Raw genomic sequence first — 27,868 nt, forward strand, 5'->3', positions numbered from 1 at the left:
GAAACCCTCTATAAAAATAGAGAGTAAGTGTAACAAAAGCCTACAATCAGTGTATGCAAAATTATTTATATTTAACTTTATTCTTTTGATTAATGTCTTTTTTTCTATTAATAATTATAATTAATAATTATTACTTTTAATGAGTCTTATTAATCTCTTCTTTATGAATTCTAGTCATTGATAGCTATGTATTCATTTAATCATCATTAATCATCATATTCATTATGCTATCTTATTACTCTTTTACATGTTATTGATTTCTTTAATCATTTATATATATTTTACTATATGCTCTATGTTGGCTTATTTCCAAATGTGTCTCTTCTGTGCTGAAAGATCGAGTTGGTGTCTGTTTCCATCTCTGCAGATATGAGATTATGTAAGATTGGTGATATTCTCTTAAAGGTTTTAAAGGTGTCCAAACCACACCTCATCTATCTATTTATCTATCTTTGCAACCGTAGCATTTGACCGGTCATGCTCATTATGATATTATCACCATTATAAATATTTTTGTTTAAACATATTTGTACAATATCCATATTTGATTCAATTGTTGTCTTTATAATTGTACATTGTTACTTAATAAATTTGTTATTGATATCTGACATAATCATTGCTCGTCTGCCTGAATCTCATTGCATCAGTCATTAAACTATTTCCTCAATTTGAGTTTAATTTTGAGTTCTTAGATTTCTTTGTTGTAAATTGCAACATTAATTACAAACATCAGGATCTCTTTGAGGTGCTTTCCAGTCTTCAAACTTTTTTTGGCCTTACTGGACACATTTGTTGACTCTTGTGCCAAATTGATTGCGATGCTCCTTGTGTAGTCGCATAAAGTGTAAAAATTTAAATAATATCACTGACATACTTCTTTCTTTATATTATTACTGTGAATAATGTGTCAGTTCATTATTAGCATTTTATTTACCTACATTCAAATAGATTTAAATATTGTATACATTGACCAGGCTTTTTTAGTATGAAGTCATGATGTGTTTGACTACTTCTTTCACTTTCATCAGGTTCATTAACAAATTAACAGTGTAGACCTAATCATAGAAAGCAACAGAAGTCGTGTGTTTATTTCATTTTATCTTTCATGCACTAATATTACTATCAAATAACACTGACAATCGCTATTCAAACTTGTGATGGTTTCAGGAATCCCAGAATCATTCCGCGCCTCCTGGAGGAAGACGAGCGAATAACACATGCGACACCCGCAGTCGCGGTACGGTAGATATTTACGACAATAAGAGCACATGTACGGCTGTATCCCCACGGAGTGTAATAATACAATGCAGGAAATATCAGAGGGAGAGGGGGATAATGGATAACAGATTTAAAGAACAAGGGGTGCAGAAACTCACTTTAAAAACAGTACTTAGTATGAATGACAGGTGAGAGAATTGTTGGGTTTTTTAAAGGATACTGGGCTTTATTATAGGATATAAAGGGTTTCCCCCTTCTTTTTTTTCTTTCTTTTTTTTTTCTCTTCTCCTCTACCTGGATATTATTGATTATACTGTAAACCTACTGACTGATCCACACTCCGGAACAGAAGGTGGCGGTAATGCACCATTAAGCTGGATGCCAACCGCCGTTAAAGAAGAAGAAGAAGAAGAAGAAGAAGACGGAGTGATGTGTGAGTTTTGTTTTGATCTGTTCAAATTATATTGTGCAGACAAATAGAATATCTGGTAAGACATCAGTGCTTTAAATATATGAAGATATGTCTGATAAGTGTTAAAATGTAAAAATTCGGTTTTTATATAAAAGGTTATGTATGTATATGTATATATATGTGGGTGGCAAAATAAGGAATGAGGAACCCCTTCATATATGCTATATGACTGTGAGTGGGGAATTTTTTAACAACATATGCAGACCGATATGTACTTTTTTCTTGTTCATGAATGAAGGGCAAATGTGGAACATTTTTGACATATATTTTAAGTCTGCAGGTGAGAGATATTTACAGATTACAGAGTTTAACATTAACCAGCTTCAGAGTTTATATTTAGTATTAATGTAATGAAAATCGTTGTGTGTCCTGGTTTATTATTAGAGTGTAATATAATATGTTGGCAGAGGGTTTTTCACAGACTCTGTTTCAGCTGTTCACACCAATAAAATGTGTTTAATGTTCCACTTTACAGAAGATCTCTGCCCATAAATACTGGGAATATTCACATCATCCTACAAGAGAAGGACAAACTCCAGGTGTAGCAGCTGAAATCTGTGTGAAGATGGAGTTTATTAAAGAGGAGATTGAAGACATGAGTATTTCAGAACCATCCAGAATAAAAGATGAAGAAACTGAGGAACAAATAGGTTGGTGTCCATTCTTGATTCTTCATTGTTGACTGCTTTGGTAGCTGTGAATTAATAAATAATAATAATATGCCTTGGCAAGCATAGAGACGTCTTTCATAAACATTAAAAAGGTTGTCAATTAGCATTGCATTATATACTTTATTGTCAATAAATACCTTGAGATGGCTTGAAAAGCACACATAATAATCCATATCTTGTCGCATTCGTGTGTTTATTGTCTTGACATTTCATCAGTCAATACGTTTCTGCATTTTATCAAAGAGCATAGATTTATTCAGATGCTGCTAGAGCGAATAGCTCAATTACTTCTACAAAACCGTTTGGACTTTCTGTGAGAGATCGCCCTCCTTCTTCCAGCATGAATGAAACATATATTACACGAGTATGAGCGCTCCATAATGTTTAGATTGCCTCATTTTAGTTAAGAATAAAACGACAGGTCATGCATAGACTAGTCTTGGGGGGAAGAATTTACGTTTGGTGCGGGGGACAGGTCTTCCCTGTCCCCTGTGTATTCTACATCCATGCTTAACATAATGATACACATCTGTTGGTCCAAAATCGCTTAAATGTCCGAACTGGTAAGCCTTAAAACACATACAATTGACAAAGTTTAGTGAAGATGCAAGTGAAAGCCATCTCACTTCGGGGATCGCCACTCGTTCGCTGTCTGTGTGTATGTTGGCTTTTGAGTTCGCCTCCGTGTTGCTTCTGACTGGACGGGGCGGAGTCACGTGACTTGCGGTATGTTTTTAAGGGGAATACATCCCTGATCTCTTGTCCTAGCATTAGAAATGCTTACTTGAAATTTCATGTTTCCTGATTCCTAATCAGGTTTACCTAATACGTTTATTTTAGACCAGATGGAGGTGATTGAGCAAAAGCACAAACTGAATGAAGTTAAAGAGGAGAAACACGACTTAAAAACTCAAGGAACAAAAGCCAAAAAGCTGCACACCTGCTCACAGTGTGGAAAGAGTTTCAGACAAAAAGGAAACCTAAAAACACACTTGAGAGTTCACACTGGAGAAAAACCGTTTACATGCACTCAGTGTGGAAAGAGTTTCACAAATAAAGCAACCCTTAATGTACACATAAGAGTTCACACTGGAGAGAAACCATATACATGCAATCGGTGTGGAAAGAGTTATGCTGGTGAACCAGGTCTCAGATATCATCTGCGCATTCATTCTGGAAAAAAGCCATTTAACTGTGATCAGTGTGGTAAAGATTTTATTTCATCATCACAGCTAAAAAAGCACATGAAAGTTCATTCAGATGAGAGGCCTTATGTGTGTTCTCTCTGTGGAAAGAGTTTTTCACGGCTGGACTATTTTAAACTGCACCAGAAATCACATGATGGAGTGAGAGATCATGTGTGTTGTGACTGTGGGAAGAGCTTTATTACTGCTGACAGTTTGAAACAGCACCAAAGAATTCATACTGGAGAAAAACCTTACAAGTGCTCATATTGTGACAAGAGTTTCACTCAGTCTGGACGCCTGAAAAGACATGACCGAGTTCATACTGGAGAGAGGCCATATCACTGTACTCAGTGTGGGAAGACTTTCAAAGATGGAACAGGTTTCAGAAATCATCTGCTTCGTCACTCTGGAGAAAAGCCTTTTAACTGTGATCAGTGTGGTGCAAAGTTTATTTTATCATCACATCTAAAACGACACCTGAAAGTTCATTCAGATGAGAGGCCTTATGTGTGTTCTTTGTGTGGAATGACTGTTTTTGGGCTGATGAATTTTAAACAGCACAAGAAAACACATAATAAAGGAAGAGATCATGTGTGTTTGGACTGTGGGAAGAGTTTTACAAGATCTGACTGTCTGAAACAGCACCAAAGAATTCATACTGGAGAAAAACCTTACAAGTGCTCATATTGTGACAAGAGTTTCAATCAGTACGGACACCTGAAATCACATGAGCGAGTTCATACCGGAGAGAAGCCGTATTGCTGTACTCAGTGTGGAAAGAGTTTTAGCCATTCATCAAGCAGGAATAAATGTTGCAAGTGATCAACATGTGTTTTTATGTCAGATACATTCAAGTAAATTCTGTGAGACAAGATGAGTTTGTTCTCAAAGCACAATATCATCTAGATTAAAGGTAGGGTAGGCTAAGTGTTTTATAAACACTTTTTATTACACTGTTTGAAACTCTTCACAATCTGATAGCAATCAATAATAGAAGTAGTCTTAATATTAAAACATGTATATATATCTGTGCAAGTCTCAGTCTGAATGCAGTGATACAATGTCCTATCTGCTGATCAAATTATTTATTTCCATACCTCCGCACACCTGCTCGCGCAGATGGCACATCATCAGTGTGTTCCTCAAGCTGTGCAGAGATGTAGACAGAGAGTCACTGAGCTCCTCAAACAAACAGCAGCCGCCTTTTACAGTTCCTCCTAATCCAAAACAACAAGATTATTCTGTGATCACATCATGTCATAGCCATAATTACGAGATGGCAACCCATGATTTTCTATCCGAATGTTGTGCTCGTTCAGGTGTTTTGAAGGAGGTGTATCTTTGAAGAGCACTCTGAAGGGAGGGTGGGATCTCATGCTTTCAATAGCTAGCTTGCTATTGTTAGGCTCTCAGAAATTGCTTACCACACCTTTAAATTTGTGAATTTAGTTAAAAGCTTGGAGAACAGAAACAATATTTTGACTGTCCACTGGCCTTCCTGTGAGTTTTTTTGTCTTTTGTTCCATTTTGTTTGTTTCTGGTTTGGTGTTTCCATAGGAACACTAATTGTTCAGCTCTCAGGCTGATTACCTTCACCTGTTAAGCATTACCTGTTCCCTATATATATACACTCCTTTTTGTCTTGTTCTTTGCCATTGTTCTTTGTGGTGCTGGTTTGTTACAGCTCTCTCTGTTTTTTTTCTACTTTTTGTGTGTGTGTGTGTGTGTGTGTGTGTGTGTGTGTGTGTGTGTGTGTGTGTGTGTGTGTGTGTGTGTGTGTGTGTGTGTGTGTTTGTGTGTGTGTGTGTGTGTGTGTGTGTGTGTGTGTGTGTCTTTTGGACTTACCTGTTTTGGATTTTTCAGTGGACTCTGGCTCCAGCATCTTTCTGCAGATTCATTCTCCAGCCCAGGTCTGCGTTTCCCAAAAGCATCGTAAGCTTAAGTTGATCGTAGCTCCATTGAAACCAGTGGAGCTACGATCATCTTAGGCTTATGATGCTTTTGGGAAACGCTACCCAGGTCATTTCCAACTTTTCCTTTCCTTCTGTTGCAAATCAACTGGACTTGATTTGCTGGACTTGATTTTTGTTGAACAGCTTTGTCTCTATGGACATTTAATAAACTATTAAATCAATTTCCTCTGCATTTGAGTCAATTTTTTTCATACAGTTGTGTGACATTGTCTTGATTGATAGATTTAATGAGTACAGAGAATGAGTTATGTAGTTTCAATCACATTACTGCTTTAAACATTCTATCTTAATACTGTGATAAATATGTTTGGGATGTACAGCATTACTGTAAAAATCAACCCAAATTACCAGGTATGTAATCATACAAAGAGGTTGGAGTTCATTTTATCCTTTATTTTTGACTGCTTAAAAACAAAGTACCAAAGCTTCAGTTCGCCAGGAAAATACTAAGCTAATATTCAACTATATAAACAAACTGTTAATCATTTGCATTATTTACTACTGGTTTTAAAGTCCAGCTGCACTAAGTCAAAAGCTTGGAAGTAAACAGGATTTACAGGACAACAGGCTTTCAAACCTGCAGAAACATAATTATAATAGTGTTTTATGTTGTTAGTAAAGGGAAACATCATGGCTCTGAGGGATATGTAGTCTTTACAGTGGCACGTAGTGAATAACTGTCCTAAATCACTCACAACTTTACCGGCATAACGGCTGGGTTTCTGCTGTTTCAAAAGCGCCATCTATTGACAGAATAAATGCGCCTTTTCATTCAGCGTGTTGAGGTTGTTTACATCCGAGTGCGCATGTCTTTGACGCACCACACGCGCAGTGTACATTTAACCGGCTGATGGAAAGTATTCTAGTAATTCTTCTTCTAAAATGCATTCTAAACTAAATAACTCGCAATACGGAATTATTAACTGTATTTTGAAGTGCCTACGATAAAAACACACGCTCACTTATGTTCTGACTGGACATTTGCTACGCTATTTTTCAACGCAATTGCGCTGCACTCCAATAGATGGCGCGAATGCGCCTTTAAAGCGATTTACAAACTACCAGAAGACGTAAAAGAAGAAGACGATGGTCCTGAGAAGAAATAACAGGAGAAATACAAGAGCAAACAACTGACATTTATGTGCCGTACTATTGTAAAGATGGAGTTTGTTAAAGAGGAGATTGAAGACATGAGTGATCCAGAACAATCAAGAATAAAACATGAAGATACTGAGGAACAAATAGGTTGGTGTTTGTTGACTACAAAGCTTTCGTTTACCCTATTTGGTGTATGTGAAATAAGATGATAAAGGATACAGAAATGCAAATTAACATAACATTGTATAGCACATTTGTGATTGTATTAACAAGAGAATGACAGAACTAAACTTGGGTACATCAAAGATCTTATACTTGATACTCTGTTCCTTTGAACGTATTTTAATCACATAATATTTTTGTTTTAGACTGGATGAAAGTGAAACTGAATGAAGCAGAGGTTGAAAAGCAGAGCATCAAAACTCAAAGAAAAGATAATAAGCTGCACACCTGCTCTCAGTGTGGAAAGAGTTTCAGACAAAAAGCACACCTTAAGACACATATAAGAATTCACACTGGAGAAAAACCGTTTACATGCACTCAGTGTGGAAAGAGTTTTAAATGTACCAGAGCTCTCGGTCATCATCTGCGTGTTCACTCTGGAGAAAAACCATTTAACTGTGATCAGTGTGGTAAAGATTTTTTTTCGTCATCAAATCTAAAGCAACACCTGATAGTTCATTCAGATGAGAAGCCTTATGTGTGTTCTCTCTGTGAAAAGAGTTTTTCAAGACTGGATCATTTTAAACGGCATGAGAAAACACACAATAATGTGAGAGATCATGTGTGCTTTGACTGTGGGAAGAGCTTTACAACAGCTGGCAATCTGAAACAGCACCAAAGAATTCATACTGGAGAAAAACCTTACAAGTGCTCATATTGTGACAAGAGTTTCACTGTGCCTGGAAACCTGAAAATTCATGAGCGACTCCATACTGGAGAGAAGCCGTACAACTGTACTCAATGTGGGAAGAGTTTCATAAGTGCCAAAAGTCTCAGTTATCATCTGTACATTCACACTGAAGATAAACCATTTAATTGTGATCATTGTGATAAAAAGTTTAACTCATCATCACATCTAAAACAACACCTGAAAGTTCATTCAAATGAGAGGCCTCACTTGTGTTCTTTCTGTGGAAAGAAAGCTCATACTGGAGAAAAACTTTACAAGTGCTCATACTGTGATGAGACTTTTACTCATTCTGGTCACCTAAAATCACATGAGCGTGTTCATACTGGAGAGAAGTCGTAGCACTGCATTCAGGACAGTTTCACCTAATCTAAAACTCTAATACTTCATATTAAAAACCTGAAAAAAGTTAAACTCAGATTGAGTTATTTCAGATAATTAATTTGAGATTCTGATAAAATAAATGTATAGAACATTTACATTTACATATAAACGTTACATTTAAATGTATAGAAATTCCACCGGATTTGTTCAGTTGCATTTGCTCCTGTTTATTTGTGGTCACATGACTGCACAAAACAACTCTCTTTCAGTCAATAAGTTAAAAAGAGTGAACATTTAGAAGAGAATTGATACATCTTATGTTTGTGTCACATTACTTTAGTAAGAATGATAATTTCTGTTAAGTTGGCACTAAAATAATTAATGTACCCCCGGTTTCACAAACAAGGCTTAAGCTAGTCCTAGACTAAAATGCATGTTTGTGCTGTTTTAACTGAAAGCAATTTGTACTGACAAATCTTAAAATATGTCAGTGCCATTGTTTTGTCTCAAGGTGCACATCAGTAATGTTTTTTCCTAAGGCATGTTTATAAAAGCTACTTTTGGGCTACTTATAAAAGCCCAAATTGAACTAAGGCCTAATCCTAGTTTAGGCTAAGCCCTGTTTGTGAAACCGGGCCATAGTGTAATTTATCTCTCTCCTGTCTCATTATACTCTTACTGTTCCCTGTCACAGTAAAGCAGACATGCCAAAAATGTCAAAAATTATATAGTTTTTTTTTATTTTTATGATGATCAATACAAATCAAGCAACATACAAACAAGAGTGCTGTTTTCCTGATTATGCGAGCAGATGTGAAGTTGAAATGTGAAATGGTTTCATCAACAAGTTATTTTTGGGTAACTTTAATTTTGGACACTATACAAGACTGTATAGTAAAGAGATTGTGTGTTATTATTGATAACATTTGATTAAACAACATAGACTGTTGAATTCACATTTGATTATTGCGTATTTTCTTTGTAAGGCTGGGCATTTCAGCAAGTTTACCAACTCGCACTGTGTGAGTAAATCGCCAAAAGCCAAAGCTTACAATTTATATAGCTCGCACTATAGGCTACAATCCAATCCAATCCTACTTTTATTATTAAATTCATATTACAATTAATTTGCCCTGCAATGATTTCATAGCGCATCAATGCATAACTGACGCGCTTTGAGGATAAATGAAGTTCCTAAACGTAATTTAGGGAGGAGCGAGCCCATCTAATCATCCAATCAACAGCCAGAGTATATGAGCAGCTGCTTACCACTATATGGGCAAACAAACTCGTTAATAAAAGATTAGATGGATTACATTACTCCTCACTGAAAATGATTTAAAGGGTTAGTTCACCCAAAAATGAAAATTATGTCATTTATTACTTACCCTCATGACGTTCCACACCCGTAAGACCTTTGTTCATCTTCAGAACACAAATTAAGATATTTTAGTTGAAATCCGATGGCTCCGTGAGGCCTTCATAAGGAGCAATGACATTTCCTCTCTCAAGATCCATGAAGGTACTAAAAACATATTTAAATCAGTTCATGTGAGTACAGTGGTTCAATATTAATATTATAAAGCGACGAGAATATTTTTGGTGTGCCAAAAAAAACAAAATAATGACTTATTTAGTGATGGCCGATTTCAAAACACTGCTTCAGGAAGCATCGATGAATCAGTGTATTGAATCTGCTGTTCGGAGAACCAAAGTCACGTGATTTCAGCCGTTGGCGGTTTGACGCGCGATCCGAATCATGATTCAATACACTGAAAAACATGAAATGGAGGTAACAGTTTACTACTGCAGCTAGTTTGATAGCTACATAACTTATAGATCTAACACTTTTCATTTTCTTTTTTAAAGATGAAATTATTTAATTTATCGTGCAGGCGCATTTAGGGGAAAAACACTAACGTGGTTTATTTAATACGCGGCCCCTTTAAGAAGCAGGACACCGCGCGTACTGAGGATGCGCAGAAGAGAGAAAGGCGAGAGACGAGTGCTGAAAAAACATTGTGGCTGAAACTTTCAACAGTTGAAGCTTAAAGTGTAACCAATTTGGGCATTTTGTCGCCATATTTATCGACTCTCTTATTGCTGCTGCGACTTTTATTAACGTTTTGTGATAAAGAGCTATTTTGGCTAGACCAATATTTAAATAAAATTAGCGATTTTTTGGGGAGATTTTTTGGAGAATTTGTATTTTAAATAGGCCTAAACATATAAACACATAAGGATTGTGGTGTGCAGAGTGGAGAAAACTTAACAGTAAGTAGTAGAGAAGCTTATTTGCGTGCATTTTAGCGTCTTTGTTTCCCTAGCGACGGAGTGTGAGATCACGCGCCATAAGCATGCGCCTCATGTCGAGCTCAAGTTAGCTCGCCTGAGGCTCTCCAAATATATGGCTGAATAGCAAAAAAGTTATCAGTGGTTGTGTCCAAGATAGCATATATTTCAGGTCTGCAGGTGAGAGATGTTCACACAATATAGATTCCAGAGTTTATGTTTGTAGTAATGTAATGAAATGCCTTGTGTGTCCTGGTGTGTTATTAGAGTGTAATAATATGTTGGCAAAGAGTTTTTCACAGACTCAGTTTCAGCCTGTTGACACCAATAAAATGTGTTTAATGTGCCACTTTACAGAAGATCTCAGACATCACAATAATGAATGAGGTGAAAACAAGTATTAAAACAAGTATTTCAGTATAAATCCAGTAACTTCTTTTTGAATCTAGCAGATCTGGTGTCCCTCCCACAACAATTCACCAATAAATACTGGGAATATTCACATCATCCTACAAGAGAAGGACAAACTCCAGGTGTAGCAGCTGAAATCTGTGTGAAGATGGAGTTTATTAAAGAGGAGATTGAAGATCCAGAACCATCCAGAATAAAACATGAAGATACTGAGGAACAAATAGGTTGGTGTCCATTCTTGATTCTTCATTAGCTACGTTTACATAGACAACTTTTGTTTCATTTGGAATTAATTCTTTCCGATTGATGAATCTGAACAAAGTGTTTACATGAATGCTAAATAAAGTGATCGGGTTGACTGTTGACTGCTTTAGTAGCTTTGAAATAATAAGCTGTATTAGAATGATAAAAGATACAGGAATGCATCTAAATCATAACCTTGTCATGAGGGGTTATTTTGAAGCAAGGTTTATCTTATCGTCAAACATATCCTGAACTCTCAGTTGATTAACCCAAACCTTGCTTACTCGAGGAATGCTGGTTCCAAAAACGCGTCCGGGAGTAAGTTCAGGGTTAACATAAAAGACATTTTCAACAGAGCGATGAATCGAAGAGTCACTATTGAAACTGACGCTAAGAAAAAGCGTGCCAAACTACTTCTTTTGTTTAATGGCTGTTTACATACTTAGTGCATATCGCCACCTATTAATCATGGTGAATAAGAACTATGTTGTTTGTTTGATGCTAATTATATAATAAAAAAAGACTGTTTAAACTAAATAACAGTCAGTGCTCGCAAAGATAACATGGCTGTAAAAGTTGTCATTTTGCTTCCACATAACTTTTAAAAGTACGATATATCATATGTTTTTATTTTAGAAATGTCCTGTTGAAAAAACTAAAAACATCTGAATGCAGATCAATGATGTGTGAATGCAAATTTAAATAACATTTGAGAGCAGTAGCACCGGTGCTACGAAGTTCTACAGAAGGAAACCTGAGATGAAAAAATGTAAAAAAAAAAAAAAAAAAAAAAAAAACATTTGACTATTTCTGCCACAAAACCAGTTACAGTTAGTGTTATTACATGGTGAATGTTGGTGATTTGTGGACTGAAACACCTTGTATAACTTCGTTCATCATGGCATAGTTTCCCTTGGTTTCCCACAACAGTGCTGTTTGATCTGTGGTTCATGAAGCGCAGCTCAAACGAGTAGTGCGATTTCGCTTCACTTTCCTTTTGTTTGCCGTTTGATGTTTCTCATATGCAACAGAAATGGCAGCTCTTATCAGTTGGGAAATGTGGTGGTCACTGTCTGAAGCCCTGTCCACTAAGCCTCATTAATAGGTCACGCATGCGCTGAACACCTCTGAAGTAACTAACCCTGCAACGAATCCTGCTCTGGAGCAGGTTATGTTCAGAGAGTAAGTTGCTATGGCTACTTATATGCTCTGAAAATTACATCCATTTTTGGAACTGAAAGTTGAGGTTATCCGCTTACTTACCCTTAAACATACCTGGGTATGTCACGTAACCTGCTTTCTGGGATACACCCCTGATCTTTTGTTGTCTTTGTGTTTATAATGTTAACTTGACTTTTCACATTTATTTCCCTTAAACTAATTCAAACTACCTTATACATTTATTTTAGACCAGATGGAAGTGATGGAGCAAAAACACAAACTTAATGAAGAAGAGGAGAAACATGACTTCAAAACTCAAGAAACAAAAGCCAAAAAGCTGCACACCTGCTCACAGTGTGGAAAGAGCTTCCAAGATAAAAGAAACTTTAACAGACACATGAGAGTTCACACTGGAGAAAAACCGTTTACATGCACTCAGTGTGGAAAGAGTTTTACTCAATCATCAAGTCTCAGTAATCATCTGTTCCTTCACTCTGGAGAAAAACCTTTTAACTGTGATCACTGTGGTAAAGATTTTATTTCGTCATCAAATCTAAAAAAACACCTGAAAATTCATTCAAATGACAGGCCTTATGTGTGTTCTCTCTGTGGAAAGAGTTTTTCACGACTGAACAGTTTTAATTTGCACCAGAAAACACATAATGAAGTGAGAGATCATGTGTGTTCAGAGTGTGGGAAGAGCTTTACTACATCTAGTCATCTGAAACAGCACCAAATAATTCATACTGGAGAGAAACCTCACAAGTGCTCATCTTGTGACAAGAGTTTCACTCGGTCTGGACAACTGAAAATACATGAGCGAGTTCATACTGGAGAGAAGCCATACCACTGTACTCAGTGTGGAAAGCGTTTCAAAGATGCAACAGCTTTAAAAATTCATCTGCGCATTCACTCTGGAGAAAAACCATTTAACTGTGATCAGTGTGATAGAAAGTTCATTTCGTCATCACATTTAAAAAAACACCTGAAAGGTCATTCAGATGAGAGGCCCCACTTATGTTCTCTCTGTGGAAAGAGTTATTCAAGGCTGGATCATTTCAAACTGCACCAGAAATCACATAATGACGTGAAAGATTATTTATGTTGTGACTGTGGGAAGAGCTTTACAACAGCTGACAATCTGAAACAGCACCAAAGAATTCATACTGGAGAAAAACCTTACAAGTGCTCATATTGTGACAAGAGTTTCGCCCTGTCTGGAAACATGAAATCACATGAGCGACTTCATACTGGAGAGAAGCCGTACTGCTGTTCTCAGTGTGAGAAGAGTTTTAGACATTTATCAAGTCTTCACGCTCATATTAATAAATGTTTTAAGTGATCAACATTCGTTTTCATGTCAAATATATTCAAGTAAATTCTGTGAGATAAAATATTGAGTTTGTCCTAAAAGCACAATATCATCTAGATTAAAGCTGTCCACTGGCCTTCCTGTGAGTTTTTTGTAAGGTTGTTTTTCTACACGACAGCGGTGTACAAAAAACAGACCTTTGCCAGAATGTTCTTTGTGGTGCTGGTTTGTTACAGCTCTCTGTCAGTTTGATGTTCTCACAAAGTTTTTTCTACTTTTTTTTCTTAGTAAGTGTTTTGTTTTTTTGTGCCTTTTGGGCTTACCTGTGTTTGGATTTTTCAGTGGACTCTGGCACCTTTCTATTTCTGTACATCTTTCTCTGAACATTTAATAAACTGTTAATTAAATTCCTTCTGCATTTGAGTCAATTTTTTTATACAGTTGTGTGACATTGTCATGATTGATCTATTTAAAGGGATAGTTCACCCAAAGATGTAGGTGACTTTGTTTCTTCAGTAGAACACCAATGATGATTTTTAATTGGTTAACTGATTTTTAACTCCAACCGTTGCACTCTGACAATGGAAGTGATGTCTTGCGCTTATACTTCAATGAGCGCGAGACATCACTGCCGTTGTCAGAGCATGATCAGACCTCACTAAGCGAATGCTGAACGCAGTTGGACATAGTGCTGTTGTAGAGGTAAAAAATGGTATAAATACTGTTCGGTTTCTCGCACAAACCGATCATTTCGTGTCTTAGGACATCAATGTGTCATCACAATCCGCAGGGTTTCATTTGGATTTGTCTGTCGTGTTTTTTTTTTAAATTATTATTGATAGAGTTCCCATTCACACGCATTATTTGACTGACAGCAACGATTGGAGTTAAAAATCATCATTTGTGTTCTACTGAAGAAATAAAGTCACCTACATCTTGGATGTGCTGGGGTAAGCAGATAAACATAACATTTTCATTTTTGGATGAACTATCCCTTTAATGAACACAGAGAATGAGTTATGTATTTTCAATCACATTAATGCTTTAAACATTATATCTTACTGTGATAGATATGTTTGGGATGTACAGCATTATTGTAAAATCAACCCAAATTACCAGGTATGTAATCATAAAAAGAGGTTGGAGTTCATTTGATCCTTTATTGTTGACTGCTTAAGAACAAAGTAACAAATTTCACCTGAAAAAGAAAATAGAAAAATAGCTAATATTAAACAATAAACAAACTGTTGATCATTTGCATTATTTACTACTGGTTTAAAAGTTCCTGTTGCACTAAATTGTAAGCTTGGGGGGAAAAAAAGAGGATTCGTAGGACGACAGGATTTCAAAACTGGAAACATAATTATAATAGTGTTTTATTAAAAATCCCTTGTATGTTATTACTGAAACAACAGATCAGCTGAAATTAAATGTTATCTATAGACCACTTTGGAGCAGACGTCACAATTACGTCACTTGCAGCTGCGCGCGCATACTGGTTGCAGAAAAATAGTTGAAGCTATTGAAGAAAAATGTGAAAAAATCCACAGAATCAGAGAAAAATGTTTTGTTTCGCCTCTGGATGTTGGAATCGGAATGCAAAAAATATAGTCTTCATTTTTAAAGAAAACCATCGTTGAAAACGTAATTTGAAGATAAACAGAGACGTTTCACAGACTGGACTGACGACACCTGCAAGGATTAGTCTACTATTAAAGCAGGAATTTGATGTAAACAGTAAGTCTCTACATAATATTCACATATGCAGTTCAGAGGACATACATACATACAGCATGAAACAATTACAATTAAAATAATTTAAACCTATAATATTTTACATAGATAACTTTTAAACATAATAATTTTTATTTCACAATTCTGACTTTTTTTTCTCTTGCATTTGCGTGTTTATTACTCCCAGTTCGGACTTTATAACTCGCAATTGTGAGTTTATTTCACAATTCTGAGGGGGGGGGGGAAGTCAGAATTGCGGGATAAATTGCAATTCAGAAAAGACAGAATAACGAGTATATCTCACAACTCAGATTTGCGAGAAATAAAAGTCAGAATTGTGAGATATAAACTCGAAATTAACTTTTTTTATTCTTTTATTTCGTGGCTTCCATAGACTTCTACTGCTCAACTTTAATTTTCTGCAACCAGCTAGGCTCCGCCCACAAAAAACGTCATCGCTGTTTGCAAACACCAAATTGGTCTATACGCTCTGTATGATTTCTTTTTTTTAAATGAGTAGCCTGACTTTGTGTGATTTTTAAGTAATGCATTTGTCCTTATTACAGTAGGCTATTCTGTAAGTATGTTTTATTTAACCTGTTCTTTTTTATCTTTGTCAGCTTAGACGCCATATTAAATTAAACATGGTTCTGAGGGATAGATGTAGTCTTTATGACGCGCACTGAATAAATGTCCTTGATCATATAGTTTTTTCACAACTCACAATTTTACCGGTGTAACGGCTGCATTTCTGCTGTTCCAAAAGCGCCATCTATTGTCAGAGAGTGAATGTGCATTTTCATTCAGCGTCTTGAGGTTGTTTACGTCCTAATGCGCATGTCCCTTTGAAGCAGCAAACGCACAGTGCACAGTGTTGTACACAACCGGTTGATGGAAAAAATATTCTAAAAATAAATTCTAAATAATTCGTAATAAGGAATTGTTCAATGTATTTTTAAGTGCACACGATAAAAATTCTTGTTCACTTCTGTTCTGATCGGAACTAACATTATTCTTTTTTTTCCAATGCAACGTTCATCACTCCAAAAGGTGGCGCAAATGTGCCTTAAAGCGGTTTACAAACTACCAGAAAACGTAAAAAAGAAGATGATCGTCTTGAGAAGAAGTAACAGGAAAATCCATAGAAAACAATTGTGCAATACTATTGTAAAGATGGAGTTTAAAGAGGAGACTGAAGATATGAATGATCCAGAACCATCCAGAATAAAACATGAAGATACTGAGAAACAAATAGGTTGGTGTCCGTTTTTGATTGCTGACTACAAAGCTTTGGTGGATGTGAAATAATCATGAGCTGATAAAATATATAGAAATGCATTTAAATGATTGTAATCTTGTATAGCAACTGTTAAAGCTGCAGTCCGTAACCTTTGGTTAAATATTATCCAAAATAAATTTTTGAGCAAGTACATAAACAGCCAGTGTTCAAAACTATCTCCTTATCTTAGCCTGATTCACAATTGTAAGATTGTAATAATGTTTTATAATAAAATTATACTAGTGGATTTCTGTGGTAAATTCGAGCATGCAGCAGTTCGTCTTTGCGTCATTTGCGTCACGTCTGTAAACGGGAACGAGTCCCTGCTAGACTATGCATATAGGATGCTGCTGGTAGCAGATCATTTATAGCCTTTTCTCACAGCATCTGAAATAATTAAACTTATCATTTTGATGGTGGATTGTAATCCAGAAAGGTCCAAATGATAATCATCAACTGATGAACTGGAGATTCAGCCGTAGTCAAAAGCAAAAGTCTTTGGACTGCGGAGTGGCTACAGAAATTGAAATCTACAGGCAACGCTAATACACACTAAATACACAGTCACGCAATGCTGATGTTGTTAACATTAACAATTTAAAACAATAATTGCACAGTTTGATGCGATATGAGCTAAGTGATTGTTAGATTTAATCACCATTGGCAACGGTTTATTGTAGGCTAATGCTTTTCCCCTCAGTTGGTCAGAACAAAAGTGAAATACATGTTACTTATTTGTTCAGATGACATTTTCCGGTTAAAATTCCTACTTTGGTCATACTTTAAGACTACAATTTATGATTCCGAAGTACAGTATCTACATCGGTATGGTGACTGACAGCAAACATGAGATTAATCCCTGCTGAGGAGCCATGCCGATGCACAATGCACGTAAAGATAATAATTGCGCATATCACTCCAATTGCAGGTTGCAAACAGAGATGGCAGCAAAGCGGCAAAAGTTACGGACAGCAGCTTTAAACACTGTTTGATTGTATTAACAAGAGAATGACAGAACTAAATATTGCAATATTAAAGGATTAGTTCACTTTCAAAAGAAAATTACCCCAAGCTTTACTCACCCTCAAGCCATCCTAGTTGTATATGACTTTCTTCTTTCTGAGGAACACAATCAGAGATATATTAATAAATATCTTGACGCATCCTAGCTTTATAATGGCAGTAGGCGTTACCACACGAATATGAACTGAAGTGTCTCCATCCATCATAAACATATTCGACACAGCCATGGAGGGTTAATAAAGGCCTTCTAAAGCGAAGCGATGCATTTGTGTAAAAAAAAAAAAAAAAAAAAATCCAGATTTAACAAGTTATGAAGTAAAATATTGAGCTTCTGCCAGACCGCTGATGCAAAGCCAGTTCAGTTTTTTTTTTTTTTTTCGTAATTTGAATACGGAATGCAGTCTGGTGGAAGCTAGATATTTACTTCATAACTCGTTAAATGTGGATTTTTGTTTTTGTTGTTGCACAAACGCTTCACTTCAGAAGTCCTTTATTAACCCCCCAGAACCGTGTCGAATATGTTTATGATATGGTTATGATATCTGTCATTATGAAGTTTGGATGCTTCAGGATATTTATTAATATTTCTCAGATTGTGTTCATCAGAAAGAAGAAAGTCATATACACCTAGGATGGCTTGAGAGCAAGGAAAGCGTGGGGTAATTTTCATTTGAAAGTGAACTAATCCTTTAATGAAACTCTTTTGCTTTCTTCTTTAAATCAGAGTTCACTTGGACTTATTTTAACCACAAAATGTTTTTTATTTTAGACTGGACAGAGATGAAACCACAAAGACACAAACTTAATGATGCAGAAAAGGAATGCCACAACATCACAACTCAAAGAACAAAAGCTAATAAGCACACCTGCTCTCAGTGTGGTAAGAGTTTCCAAAATAAAGGAGACCTAAATGTACACATGAGAGTTCACACTGGAGAGAAACCGTATACATGTACTCAGTGTGGAAAGCGTTTCCAAAATAAAGGAAACCTTAACAAACACACAAGAGTTCACACTGGAGAGAAACCATATACATGCTCTCAGTGTGGAAAGAGTTTCAGACAAAGAGGAAACCTTAATGCACACATAAGAATTCACACTGGAGTGAAACCATTTAACTGTGATCAGTGTGGTAAACATTTTCAATTATCTAAACATTTAAAACAACACTTGAAGGTTCATTCAGATGAGAGGCCTTATGCGTGTTCTTTCTGTGGAAAGAGATTTTCACGACTGGATAACTGTAAACAGCACCAGAAAACTCATAATGAAGTGAGAGATCATGTGTGTTTGAACTGTGGGAAGAGCTTTACTAGAGCTGAAAATCTGAAACAGCACAAAAGAATTCATACTGGAGAAAAACCTTACAAGTGCTCATATTGTGAAAAGAGTTTCACTCTGACTGGACGCCTGAAAATACATGAGCGAGTTCATACTGGAGAGAAGCCGTACCACTGTACTCAGTGTGAGAAGAGTTTCATAAGTGCCAAAGGTCTCAGATATCATCTGTATATTCACACTGAAGAAAAACCATTCAACTGTGATCATTGTGATAAAAAGTTTAAAACATTATCAAATCTAAACCTACACCTGAAAGTTCATTCAGATGAGAGGCCTCACTTGTGTCCTTTTTGTGGAAAGAGTTTTTCAAGGCTGATCACTTGTAAACTGCACCAAAGAATTCATACTGGAGAAAAACCTTACAAGTGCTCATCTTGTGACAAAAGTTTCACTCATTCTGGAAACCTGAAAACACATGAGCGACTTCATACTGGAGAGAAGCCACGTTGCTGCACTCAGGAGAGAATTTCACCCAATCAAAAACTCTAGTGATTCATATTAAGAAACATTGTTACACTGAATAAATGTTATCCTCAGATCTAATGCTTTCAGGTAAATAATGTGAGATTCAGATAAAGTAAATGAATAGAAATGCCACAACATTTGTAGAGATGTTTTTCTGTTTTGTTGTACACTATGTCGAGGAACAACATATGAATTCAATCACTTTAATTTATTAATTTTAATTTTAATTAATTCTTAATTTATCTATGTAAATTTAGAGACTGGAAATAAATGTAACGTAAACCTACAAAATTATTAGTATTCACATTTATTCTTTTGATAAATGTCTTTTTTATTAGTCTTATTAATCTCTATAAATTCTAGTCATTGATAGTGTATTCATGTAATCAGCATTAATTGTTATATTCCTTATGCTGCATAATTATTTTTTACATGTTTTTAATTTCTTTAATCATTTATATATAGATTTTACTATATGCTGATGTGTTTATTTCCAAATGTTTCTCTTCTTTGCTGAAAGATCGAGTGGGTGTATTTTCCATCAGAATTGATAAAGTGATGTACGTTTGTATCAAAACAGACAACTGTTTCTTAGTTTGATATATATATATATATATATATATATATATATATATATATATATATATATATATACACACAATTAGTGCTGTCAATCAATTAAAAATTAACTAATCACACTTTCTGTAGTAAATTGTGATTAGAAACATTGGAGTTTTTAATATTTTAATACTGTAATAATTTCACAGTTAATTTCCAAATTAATGTAGAAATAACTTACATATTTTAAATATTTGTTTTATGGTATCTTTTTATGAATTAAGGCCAGTATCACTGATACTAATACTTTTTTTTTTTTTTTAATGTTTTTGTGCACAAAAAGTATTCTTGTCGCTTCACAATATTAAGTTGAACCACTGCAGTCACACTGAGTATTTTAACGTTGTTTTCACAACTTATCTGGACTTTGAATGTAATTTCGTTGCTTTCAATGGAGGATAAAAAACCTCTTAGATTTAAATCAGAATATCTTAGATTGTTTTACGAAGATGAACGAAGGTCTTACGGGTGTGGAACGACATGAGGGTGAGTAATTAATAACAGAAATTTCATTTTTGGGTGAACTAACCCTTTAAGAGTTTAACTAATTTAAGACTGCTCTATGAGGATACTTGACAAACGGACATTTTGGTATAATTCTGCGTGTCACTGTTCAAGAGAACTCGATTTAACAACAGGCCTCATGCTCTTTTTGTGGAAAGAATGGCTTAAAAACAACATCACAAGAAAACACTTAGACTTATTTATAAATTCATATATTTCTCACCTCTGCTTTAGTTTTGTTTTGTCAGTATTGCCAAATTGTTTGTGATGTTCATCATGTTCGACAAATGTCATCTATGAGTGTTTCACTGACTTTGTGATTTTAGGTAGGCTTAATGCGTTTGTCCATTTTAGTTAAATGTTTAACCTGTCCATATGGACAGGTAAGACTCAATGTTGAATTAAACATGGCTCTGGGGGATAAATGTTGTCTTTACAATGGCGCACACTGAATACTCTTTGACGCAGCGCACGTGCAGTGTTGTGTTTGATGGAAAAGAATTCTAAAAATACAATCAAAAATTCTAAATAAATCTTAAGTAATTATTCACTGTATTTTGAAGTGCCCATAATACGCTCACTCCTGTTCTGATTGGAACTAACATTATTTCTGTTTTTCCAACGCAATTGCTCTGCACTCCTACAGATGGCGCAAATGCGCCTTAAAGCGGTTTGTAAACTACCAGAAAACGTAAAAGAAGAAGATGATCGCCTTGAGAAGATGTAACAGAAGAAATCCAATAATAAATTGAAATCTATGTGCTGTACTATTGTAAAGATGGAGTTTGTTAAAGAGGAGACTGAAGATATGAGTGATCCAGATCCATCCAGAATAAAACAGGAAGATACTGAGGAACAAATAGGTTAGTGTCCGTTTTTGATTGTTGTCTGGTTCACCAGATTTGGTGGATGTTAAATAATGAGCTCATAAATTATATAGAAATGCATCTCAATGTGTAGCAATTGTTAAACACAGTTTTATTGTATTAACAAGATAATTACAGAACTAAACTTGGGTACATTAAAGATACTCTTTTGCCTTCTTTAAAATCAGAGTTCACTTGGACTTATTTTAACTACAATTTTTTTTTATTATTTTAGACTGGATAGAGATGAAACCACAAAGACATGAAATTAATGAAGCAGAAAAGGAATGTCACAATGTCAAAACTCAAAGAAACTCAAAAGATAATAAGCCATACATCTGCTCTCAGTGTGGAAAGAGTTTTCATTATAAAGCAAACCTTAATAGACACATGGCAGTTCACCATGGAGAAAAACCGTTTACATGCGCTCAGTGTGGAAAAAGTTTCAGAGAAAAAGGAAACCTTAATGCACACATGAGAATTCACACTGGAGTGAAACCATTTAACTGTGATCAGTGTGGTAAACATTTTCTTTCATCTAAACATTTAAAACAACACCAGAAAGTTCATTCAGATGAGAAACCTTATGTGTGCTCTTTCTGTGGAAAGAGATTTTCACGTCTGGATCATTGTAAACATCACCAGAAAACACATGATGAAGTGAAAGATCATGTGTGTTCTGACTGTGGGAAGAGCTTTACTACATCTGACAATATGAAACAACATCAAAGAATTCATACTGGAGAAAAACCTTACAAGTGCTCATATTGTGACAAGAGATTTGCTCAGTCTAGAAACCTGAAAATACATGAGCGAGTTCATACTGGAGAGAAGCCGTACTACTGTACTCAGTGTGAGAAGAGATTCATAAGTGCCAAAGGTCTCAGTTATCATCTGTACAGTCACACTGGAGAAAAACCATTTAATTGTGATCATTGTGATAAAAAGTTTAAAACATCAGCATATCTAAAACTACACATGGTAGTTCATTCAGATGAGAGGCCTCACTTGTGTCCTTTCTGTGGAAAGAGTTTTTCAAGGCTGATCACTTGTAAACAGCACCAGAAAACACATGATGAAGTGAGAGATCATGTGTGTTGTGACTGTGGGAAGAGCTTTATTACAGCTGGCAATCTGAAACAACACCAAAGAATTCATACTGGAGAAAAACCTTACAAGTGCTCATATTGTGACAAGAGATTCAGTGTGTCTGGACAATTGAAATCACATGAGCGACTTCATACTGGAGAGAAGCCGTATCACTGTACTCAGTGCGAGAAGAGTTTCAAAGATGGAACAGGTTTCAAAAATCATCTGCGTGTTCACTCTGGAGAAAAACCATTTAACTGTGATCAGTGTGATAAAAAGTTTATTACATCATCACATTTAAAAAAACACCTAAACGTTCATTTAGATGAGAAGCCTTATGTGTGTCCTCTCTGTGGAAAGAGTTTTTCATGGCTGAACAGTTTTAAACAGCACCAGAAAACACATGATGAAGTGAGAGATCATGTTTGTTGTGACTGTGGGAAGAGATTTACTAGAGTTGACCATCTGAAACAGCACCAAAGAATTCATACTGGAGAAAAACCTTACAAGTGCTCATATTGTGACAAGAGTTTTACTTATTCTGGACAACGGAAATCACATGAGCGAGTTCATACTGAAGAGAAGCCGTAGACAGAGTTTCACCCAATCAAAAATGTATATTACGAAACATTGTCACACTGAACAAATCTTATCTTCAGATCTAGTGCTTTCAGGTAAATAATGTGAGATTCAGATAAAATAAAATTATAGAAATGCCACAAGATTTATAGAGATGTTTTGTCGGGCAATAGAATATGTATTGTCCCTTTAATTTATAAATTTGAATTTGTTGTTTGTAATACCCTATGTAAAATTAGAGAAATAAATGTAACAAAAACCTACAATCATTTATATTCTTCTCTCTTATTTTTTTGCTTCTTCTCTTCTTACTCTGCTTGTATTCTGCAAATATCTCACTTCTTTTGGGTCCTTCTTTCTCTGTACTCTAATCTTCACATTCTTCATCTAGATACAATATTTTGGAATTTATTATAAACTATAGAATAAGATTGATCTTATTTATTTTGTTTAAACTTATATTTTGCTATTGCAGTTTTCATATTTACTTAATTCATTTGTTGTCTTTATAATTTTACTTTTTTACTTAATATATTTGTTTTTGATATCTAACATAATCATTACTCGTCTGCCTGGATCTCACCACATCAGTCATTATGAAACTATTTCCTCAATATGAGTTTTTAATTTTGTCCTTAGCTTTCTTTGTTTATAAGCAGACACACATTTCTCTGTTTAATAACAAAAATGAAATTTCCACTTTATGTGTTCATTTATGTGTTGAGACAATAAAAACATGAACAACATGCACTTAAGATAAAGATACACTGCTGGGTGTGATGATGTTTTATATATGATATTAAATTAAAGAAACAAGTAATAACTATGGAACTTTTTAGTAAGTACTGGGCTCACAATTTAGATAAAATGGTTAGATTAAGTATTGATTAGTAAACTAGCTAGTTTCATCTTTACACATCCTCATGTTCTGTAGTACCAAGAATATCCAGTACATTCTTAAAAATAAAGGTTCTTCATTGGCATTGATGGTTCTAAGGGAAAAAAATGGTTATTTTAAGAACGCTTCATGGTTCTCTGGAGAACTAAAAATGGTTATTCTATCACTATTACAAATTAAGGATTAATTTGTGATGCTCCTTGTGTAAGTCACATAAAGCGTAAAAAACATTTTTAAATAACTATTTCACTAACATATTTCTTTATGTATGATTACTGTGAGTATGTTTTAGTTAATTATTAGCATTTTAGTCAAATGTTTCACCTATCTTAAAAAAATTAAATATTGTAATCACTGACCAGGCTTTCTTCAGTAACAAATTAACAGCGAAGGCTTAATCAGAGAAAGCAACAGAAGTCGGGTGTCTATTTCATTTGATCTTTGTTACCATCACATATGACTGACACTCGTTATTCAAACGTGTGATGGTTTCAGGAATCCCAGAATCTTTTTTTTTTTTTAATTGAAATTACACATTTGCTTACAAAGTACAAAAGTGAGAAATAGTCAAGAGAAAAGAGCCAGGGGTTCAGGGACAGCCAAACATGACATCACATTGAAAATGAGAAAGAAAGAAAAAATAATTAATAGTAATAAATAATAATAATAAAAATAAATAAAAAAAAAAAGTTAAAAAAAAAAAAAGATGAAAATAAATAAATGGGGAAATATCAGTTAAACAGATCACATAAACAATCCTCCCCATAAAACAAAATAAAGATTATACAAAGACACCAAAAAGTGAGCATACATTTAAAGTTTTAGTAGCCTTTTTGTTACAGGAGGTAGATAATGATTTAATATAGAAGGAATCCCAGAATCATTCAGCGCGTCCTGGAGGAAGATGAGCGAATAACACATGCGACACCCGCAGACGCGGTACGGTAGATGTTTACGACAATAAGAGCACGTTTACGGCTAAATCACGGCGGAGTGGTGTGTGAGTTTTGTTTTGATTTCTAATGATACTATGCGGACGAATAGAATAGCTGGCAAGACGTTTTTTAAAAAAATAAGAAGATATGTGATTTGACTGGTAAGTGTTTGGTTTTAAAATTCAGTTTTTATATAAAAATTGATTGTTGCCCTATTTTTCAGTGGAAACAAACATGTATTTGCCGTTAATCGCGAAACAGTTTTGTTTTATATTTTTATATTTTATATTCTTTCTGTCCAGTTTGTTCTTGATGTTTTTTATTATTATAATTATTATATAAAATGACATATGATTAGGGACTATGATTAGGAAATATTGTCTATGTAAATAGAAAATAAATACAAGCAAATCATTATTAAAAGAATCACTAAAACAGAAATATTATAACTTATTTTCTATGTTTTGGTCATCAGATCACACTGTGATCACACAATGAAAACATTGTCATGAGTTTACTGCCGAACAACATTAAGATAACAAAGCATGAGGCAGTTCATTAGATCTGTAAATAATAGGAGCAGTGAAATTACAGAGTTAAAAATGAAAAATGCAGTGTACTAAATGATCACAATAGTTTTCTTTTTATTATTTCAGCATCAGAATGACAGAATTAAATGTATCTATTCAAAGATATACACATACAAATCTTTGTTGCTCATGATTTGATTTTTTTTGTAGATATAATGGAGGTGAAAGAGGAAAGTGAAGAACTGAATGTAGTGGAGGAGAGTCAGAGTCTTTCAGCTGGAGGAGAATCTCTTAATCACTCACAGACTGAAGAGAATGTCTCAAGAAACAGAACTCGAAGAACAAAAGCCAAAAAGTCTTTTGCATGCCATCATTGTGAAAAGAGTTTTGAAGTAAAAAAATGCCTTAAAAGTCATATAACATCTCACCCTGTAGAAAAGCTTTTCACTTGCCCACAGTGTGGAAGGAGTTTTACACATAGAAACAGACTTAAGAGACACTTGAGAGTTCATACTGGAGAGAAACCGTACACCTGTCCTCAATGTGGAAAGAGTTTCATACAAAAAGTACACCTCATCAGGCACATAAGAGTTCACACTGGAGAGAAACCGTATCCATGCTCTCAATGTGGAAAGAGTTTCGCTAGCGGATCAGCTCTCAGAGTTCATCTGCGCATTCATACTGGTGAAAGACCATTTAACTGTGATCAGTGTGGCAAAAAGTTTATTTCATCAACACATCTGAAATGCCACATGAACATTCATGCAGATAAGAGGCCTCATGTGTGTTCGTATTGTGGAAAGAGTTTTTCATGGGTAGAATCGTTTAGACGGCATGAGAAAACGCATACCGGTGAGAAAGACCATGAATGTTTGGATTGTGGGAAGACCTTTGCAACAGCTTCCCAATTAAAAAGGCACTTAAGAGTTCATACTAAAGAGAAGCCATACTACTGTACTCTGTGTGGAGAGAATTTTACTCGAGCAAGTTGGGTAGGGGTTCATATGAAAAACCATTGTCCAAAGATGTCACAGTGATTGAAGTTAAATAATTCTGTTTTTAGTTTGTAATTTTTTGTCAACCAATGCAATGTCAAATGAAATGTAAAGATGAGTATTTAGCATTTTACAGGATTAAGATTTGAAATGCATACTATGGCAACTACATATAACTCAAATGTAACAAAAACAAAACAAACAAAATGAAATAATAAATATAAGAATATAGCTAATGTCCACCCCTAAAACAACAATCAGCCATTTGTCTACATTAAAAGATATCAATTTAATTTAGAGAGATAAGATATCAATAACTTTAATTTAGAGTTTTTGATTGTCATTAAGCTGAGGATTTGTTTGTGTTTTTTATTTTGTGCTACTGTGAAACTTTCTTTTATGTAAAATGACATCTATTGCAATATAAATATTCTCTGCAATATAAAAAGTCATCTGTTTGCTCTAACACAATAAAATGAACGTTTCACTGACAATCTGGAAATTGCGCGAATCCTTCATAGCATTTAACTTGTTCATATACAGAGGCATTAAAGGGTTAGTTTACCCAAAAAATGAAAATCACCTTCATGTCGTTCTACACCCGTAAGACCTTCATTAATCTTCGGAACGCATTTTAAGATATTTTTGATAAAATCTGATGGCTCAGTGAGCAAGATAATTAACACTTTCAGATGCCCAGAAAGCTACTAAAGACATATTTAAAACAGTTCATGTGACTACAGTGGTTCTACCTTAATGTTATGAAGCGACGAGAATACTTTTTGTGCGCCAAAAATAAATAACAAAATAATGACTATTCAACAATATCTAGTTACAGACGATTTCAAAACACTACTTCATGAAGCTCCTAAGCTTGACAAATCTTTTGTTTTGAATCAGTGGTTTGGAGCGCCAAAATCACGTGATTTCAGTAAACAAGGCTTTGTTACGTCATAAGTGTTTCAGGATTTCAATAGCTCTAGTGTCTTTGGCAGTTTGATATGCGATCCGAACTACTGATTCGAAACAAAAGATTCGTAAAGCTTCGAAGCTTCATGAAGCAGTGTTACGGGTGTAGAACGACATGAGAGTGAGTAATAAATGACATTATTTTCATTTTTGGGAGAACTAAAACCATTATAAAAGAACCATTCAAAGATTTTAAAGTCAATTTAAGAATGATAATCCTAAAAATGACCGTGATTTTAACAGTAAAAGACTGTAAAAATGCTGCGGTGAAAAACTGTTAATTGGTTTACAGAAAGTTTCCGTACTATATACGGTGAATAACTGTAATAGATCTAACGGTACATTTAATGTAATTTTACGGTAAAATAACGTTAAATTCACAGTTTTTGGAAGTGAAAAATAACAATTCATTGTAAAATTTACAGTGAAAAAACGTAAATTGACATTCCCACAATTCCCTGCGTGACACTTCACATTTGATATATTTTTGTTGAAATAACTCTGTTTCTTCTCAGTTTTTCTCATTTTTTTCTAATCAGTTATGTACATTAGGGTTTTATGTTAAATCTAATGTTGTTAAATTAATGTTTATTGCATTTTTAAAATGTCATGTGTGTTACCATGATGGTGTTTAGTGTGTGTGTGAATGACACTGTGTGCACCTTCTATATGTTAGTGTTGTCCTTCTCAGCTTGTGGAAAATCTGCTTGTGATGAACTTTGATTCATCATGTGACTCTTATCAACACTGTGTTTGGTGACTGTCAGTGTA

General features: G+C 34.9%; 3 protein-coding genes and 1 pseudogene across 11 annotated transcripts in view; all 4 read left to right on the forward strand.

The window, feature by feature from the left end:
- LOC125248609 (gastrula zinc finger protein XlCGF52.1-like) overlaps positions 1 to 13,682 on the forward strand; it is a 244,508-nt gene extending 230,826 nt beyond the window's left edge. For 2 of the 9 annotated variants that reach the window (XM_048160617.1, XM_048160618.1), the window contains exons 3-5: positions 3,202 to 6,766; positions 10,595 to 10,780; positions 12,209 to 13,682. In XM_048160617.1, coding sequence (XP_048016574.1) covers positions 6,661 to 6,766; positions 10,595 to 10,780; positions 12,209 to 13,302 — 1,386 coding nt within the window. In that variant the 5' untranslated portion in view covers positions 3,202 to 6,660 and the 3' untranslated portion in view covers positions 13,303 to 13,682. The other 7 variants (XM_048160622.1, XM_048160623.1, XM_048160620.1 and 4 more) reach the window with 6 other exon arrangements.
- Positions 1 to 27,868, forward strand: part of LOC125248716 — a 551,526-nt pseudogene that overhangs the window by 89,535 nt on the left and 434,123 nt on the right.
- LOC125248620 (gastrula zinc finger protein XlCGF52.1-like) lies at positions 16,067 to 19,695 on the forward strand. Its single transcript, XM_048160653.1, has 2 exons — positions 16,067 to 16,261; positions 18,078 to 19,695. The coding sequence occupies exons 1-2, from the start codon at positions 16,114 to 16,116 to the stop codon at positions 19,136 to 19,138; spliced, it is 1,209 nt and encodes a 402-aa protein (XP_048016610.1). The 5' UTR covers positions 16,067 to 16,113; the 3' UTR covers positions 19,139 to 19,695.
- On the forward strand, positions 20,861 to 23,036 carry LOC125248605 (zinc finger protein 135-like). The gene is made up of 2 exons (XM_048160610.1): positions 20,861 to 21,099; positions 21,338 to 23,036. Exons 1-2 carry the CDS (start codon positions 20,994 to 20,996, stop codon positions 22,780 to 22,782), a joined length of 1,551 nt encoding a protein of 516 aa, XP_048016567.1. The 5' UTR covers positions 20,861 to 20,993; the 3' UTR covers positions 22,783 to 23,036.

This window comes from Megalobrama amblycephala, linkage group LG16, assembly GCF_018812025.1.
Source record: "Megalobrama amblycephala isolate DHTTF-2021 linkage group LG16, ASM1881202v1, whole genome shotgun sequence".
In the NCBI taxonomy this organism is placed as follows: domain Eukaryota; kingdom Metazoa; phylum Chordata; class Actinopteri; order Cypriniformes; family Xenocyprididae; genus Megalobrama; species Megalobrama amblycephala.

Bases quoted from the DNA above. Each gene is read 5' to 3' on its own strand.
- LOC125248620 (XM_048160653.1), top strand. From the start codon at position 16,114: ATGATCGTCTTGAGAAGAAGTAACAGGAAAATCCATAGAAAACAATTG. The intron at 16,262-18,077 runs GTTGGTGTCCGT...TTTTTATTTTAG, and splicing joins AGATACTGAGAAACAAATAG to ACTGGACAGAGATGAAACCA.
- LOC125248605 (XM_048160610.1), top strand. From the start codon at position 20,994: ATGTGCTGTACTATTGTAAAGATGGAGTTTGTTAAAGAGGAGACTGAA. The intron at 21,100-21,337 runs GTTAGTGTCCGT...TTATTATTTTAG, and splicing joins AGATACTGAGGAACAAATAG to ACTGGATAGAGATGAAACCA.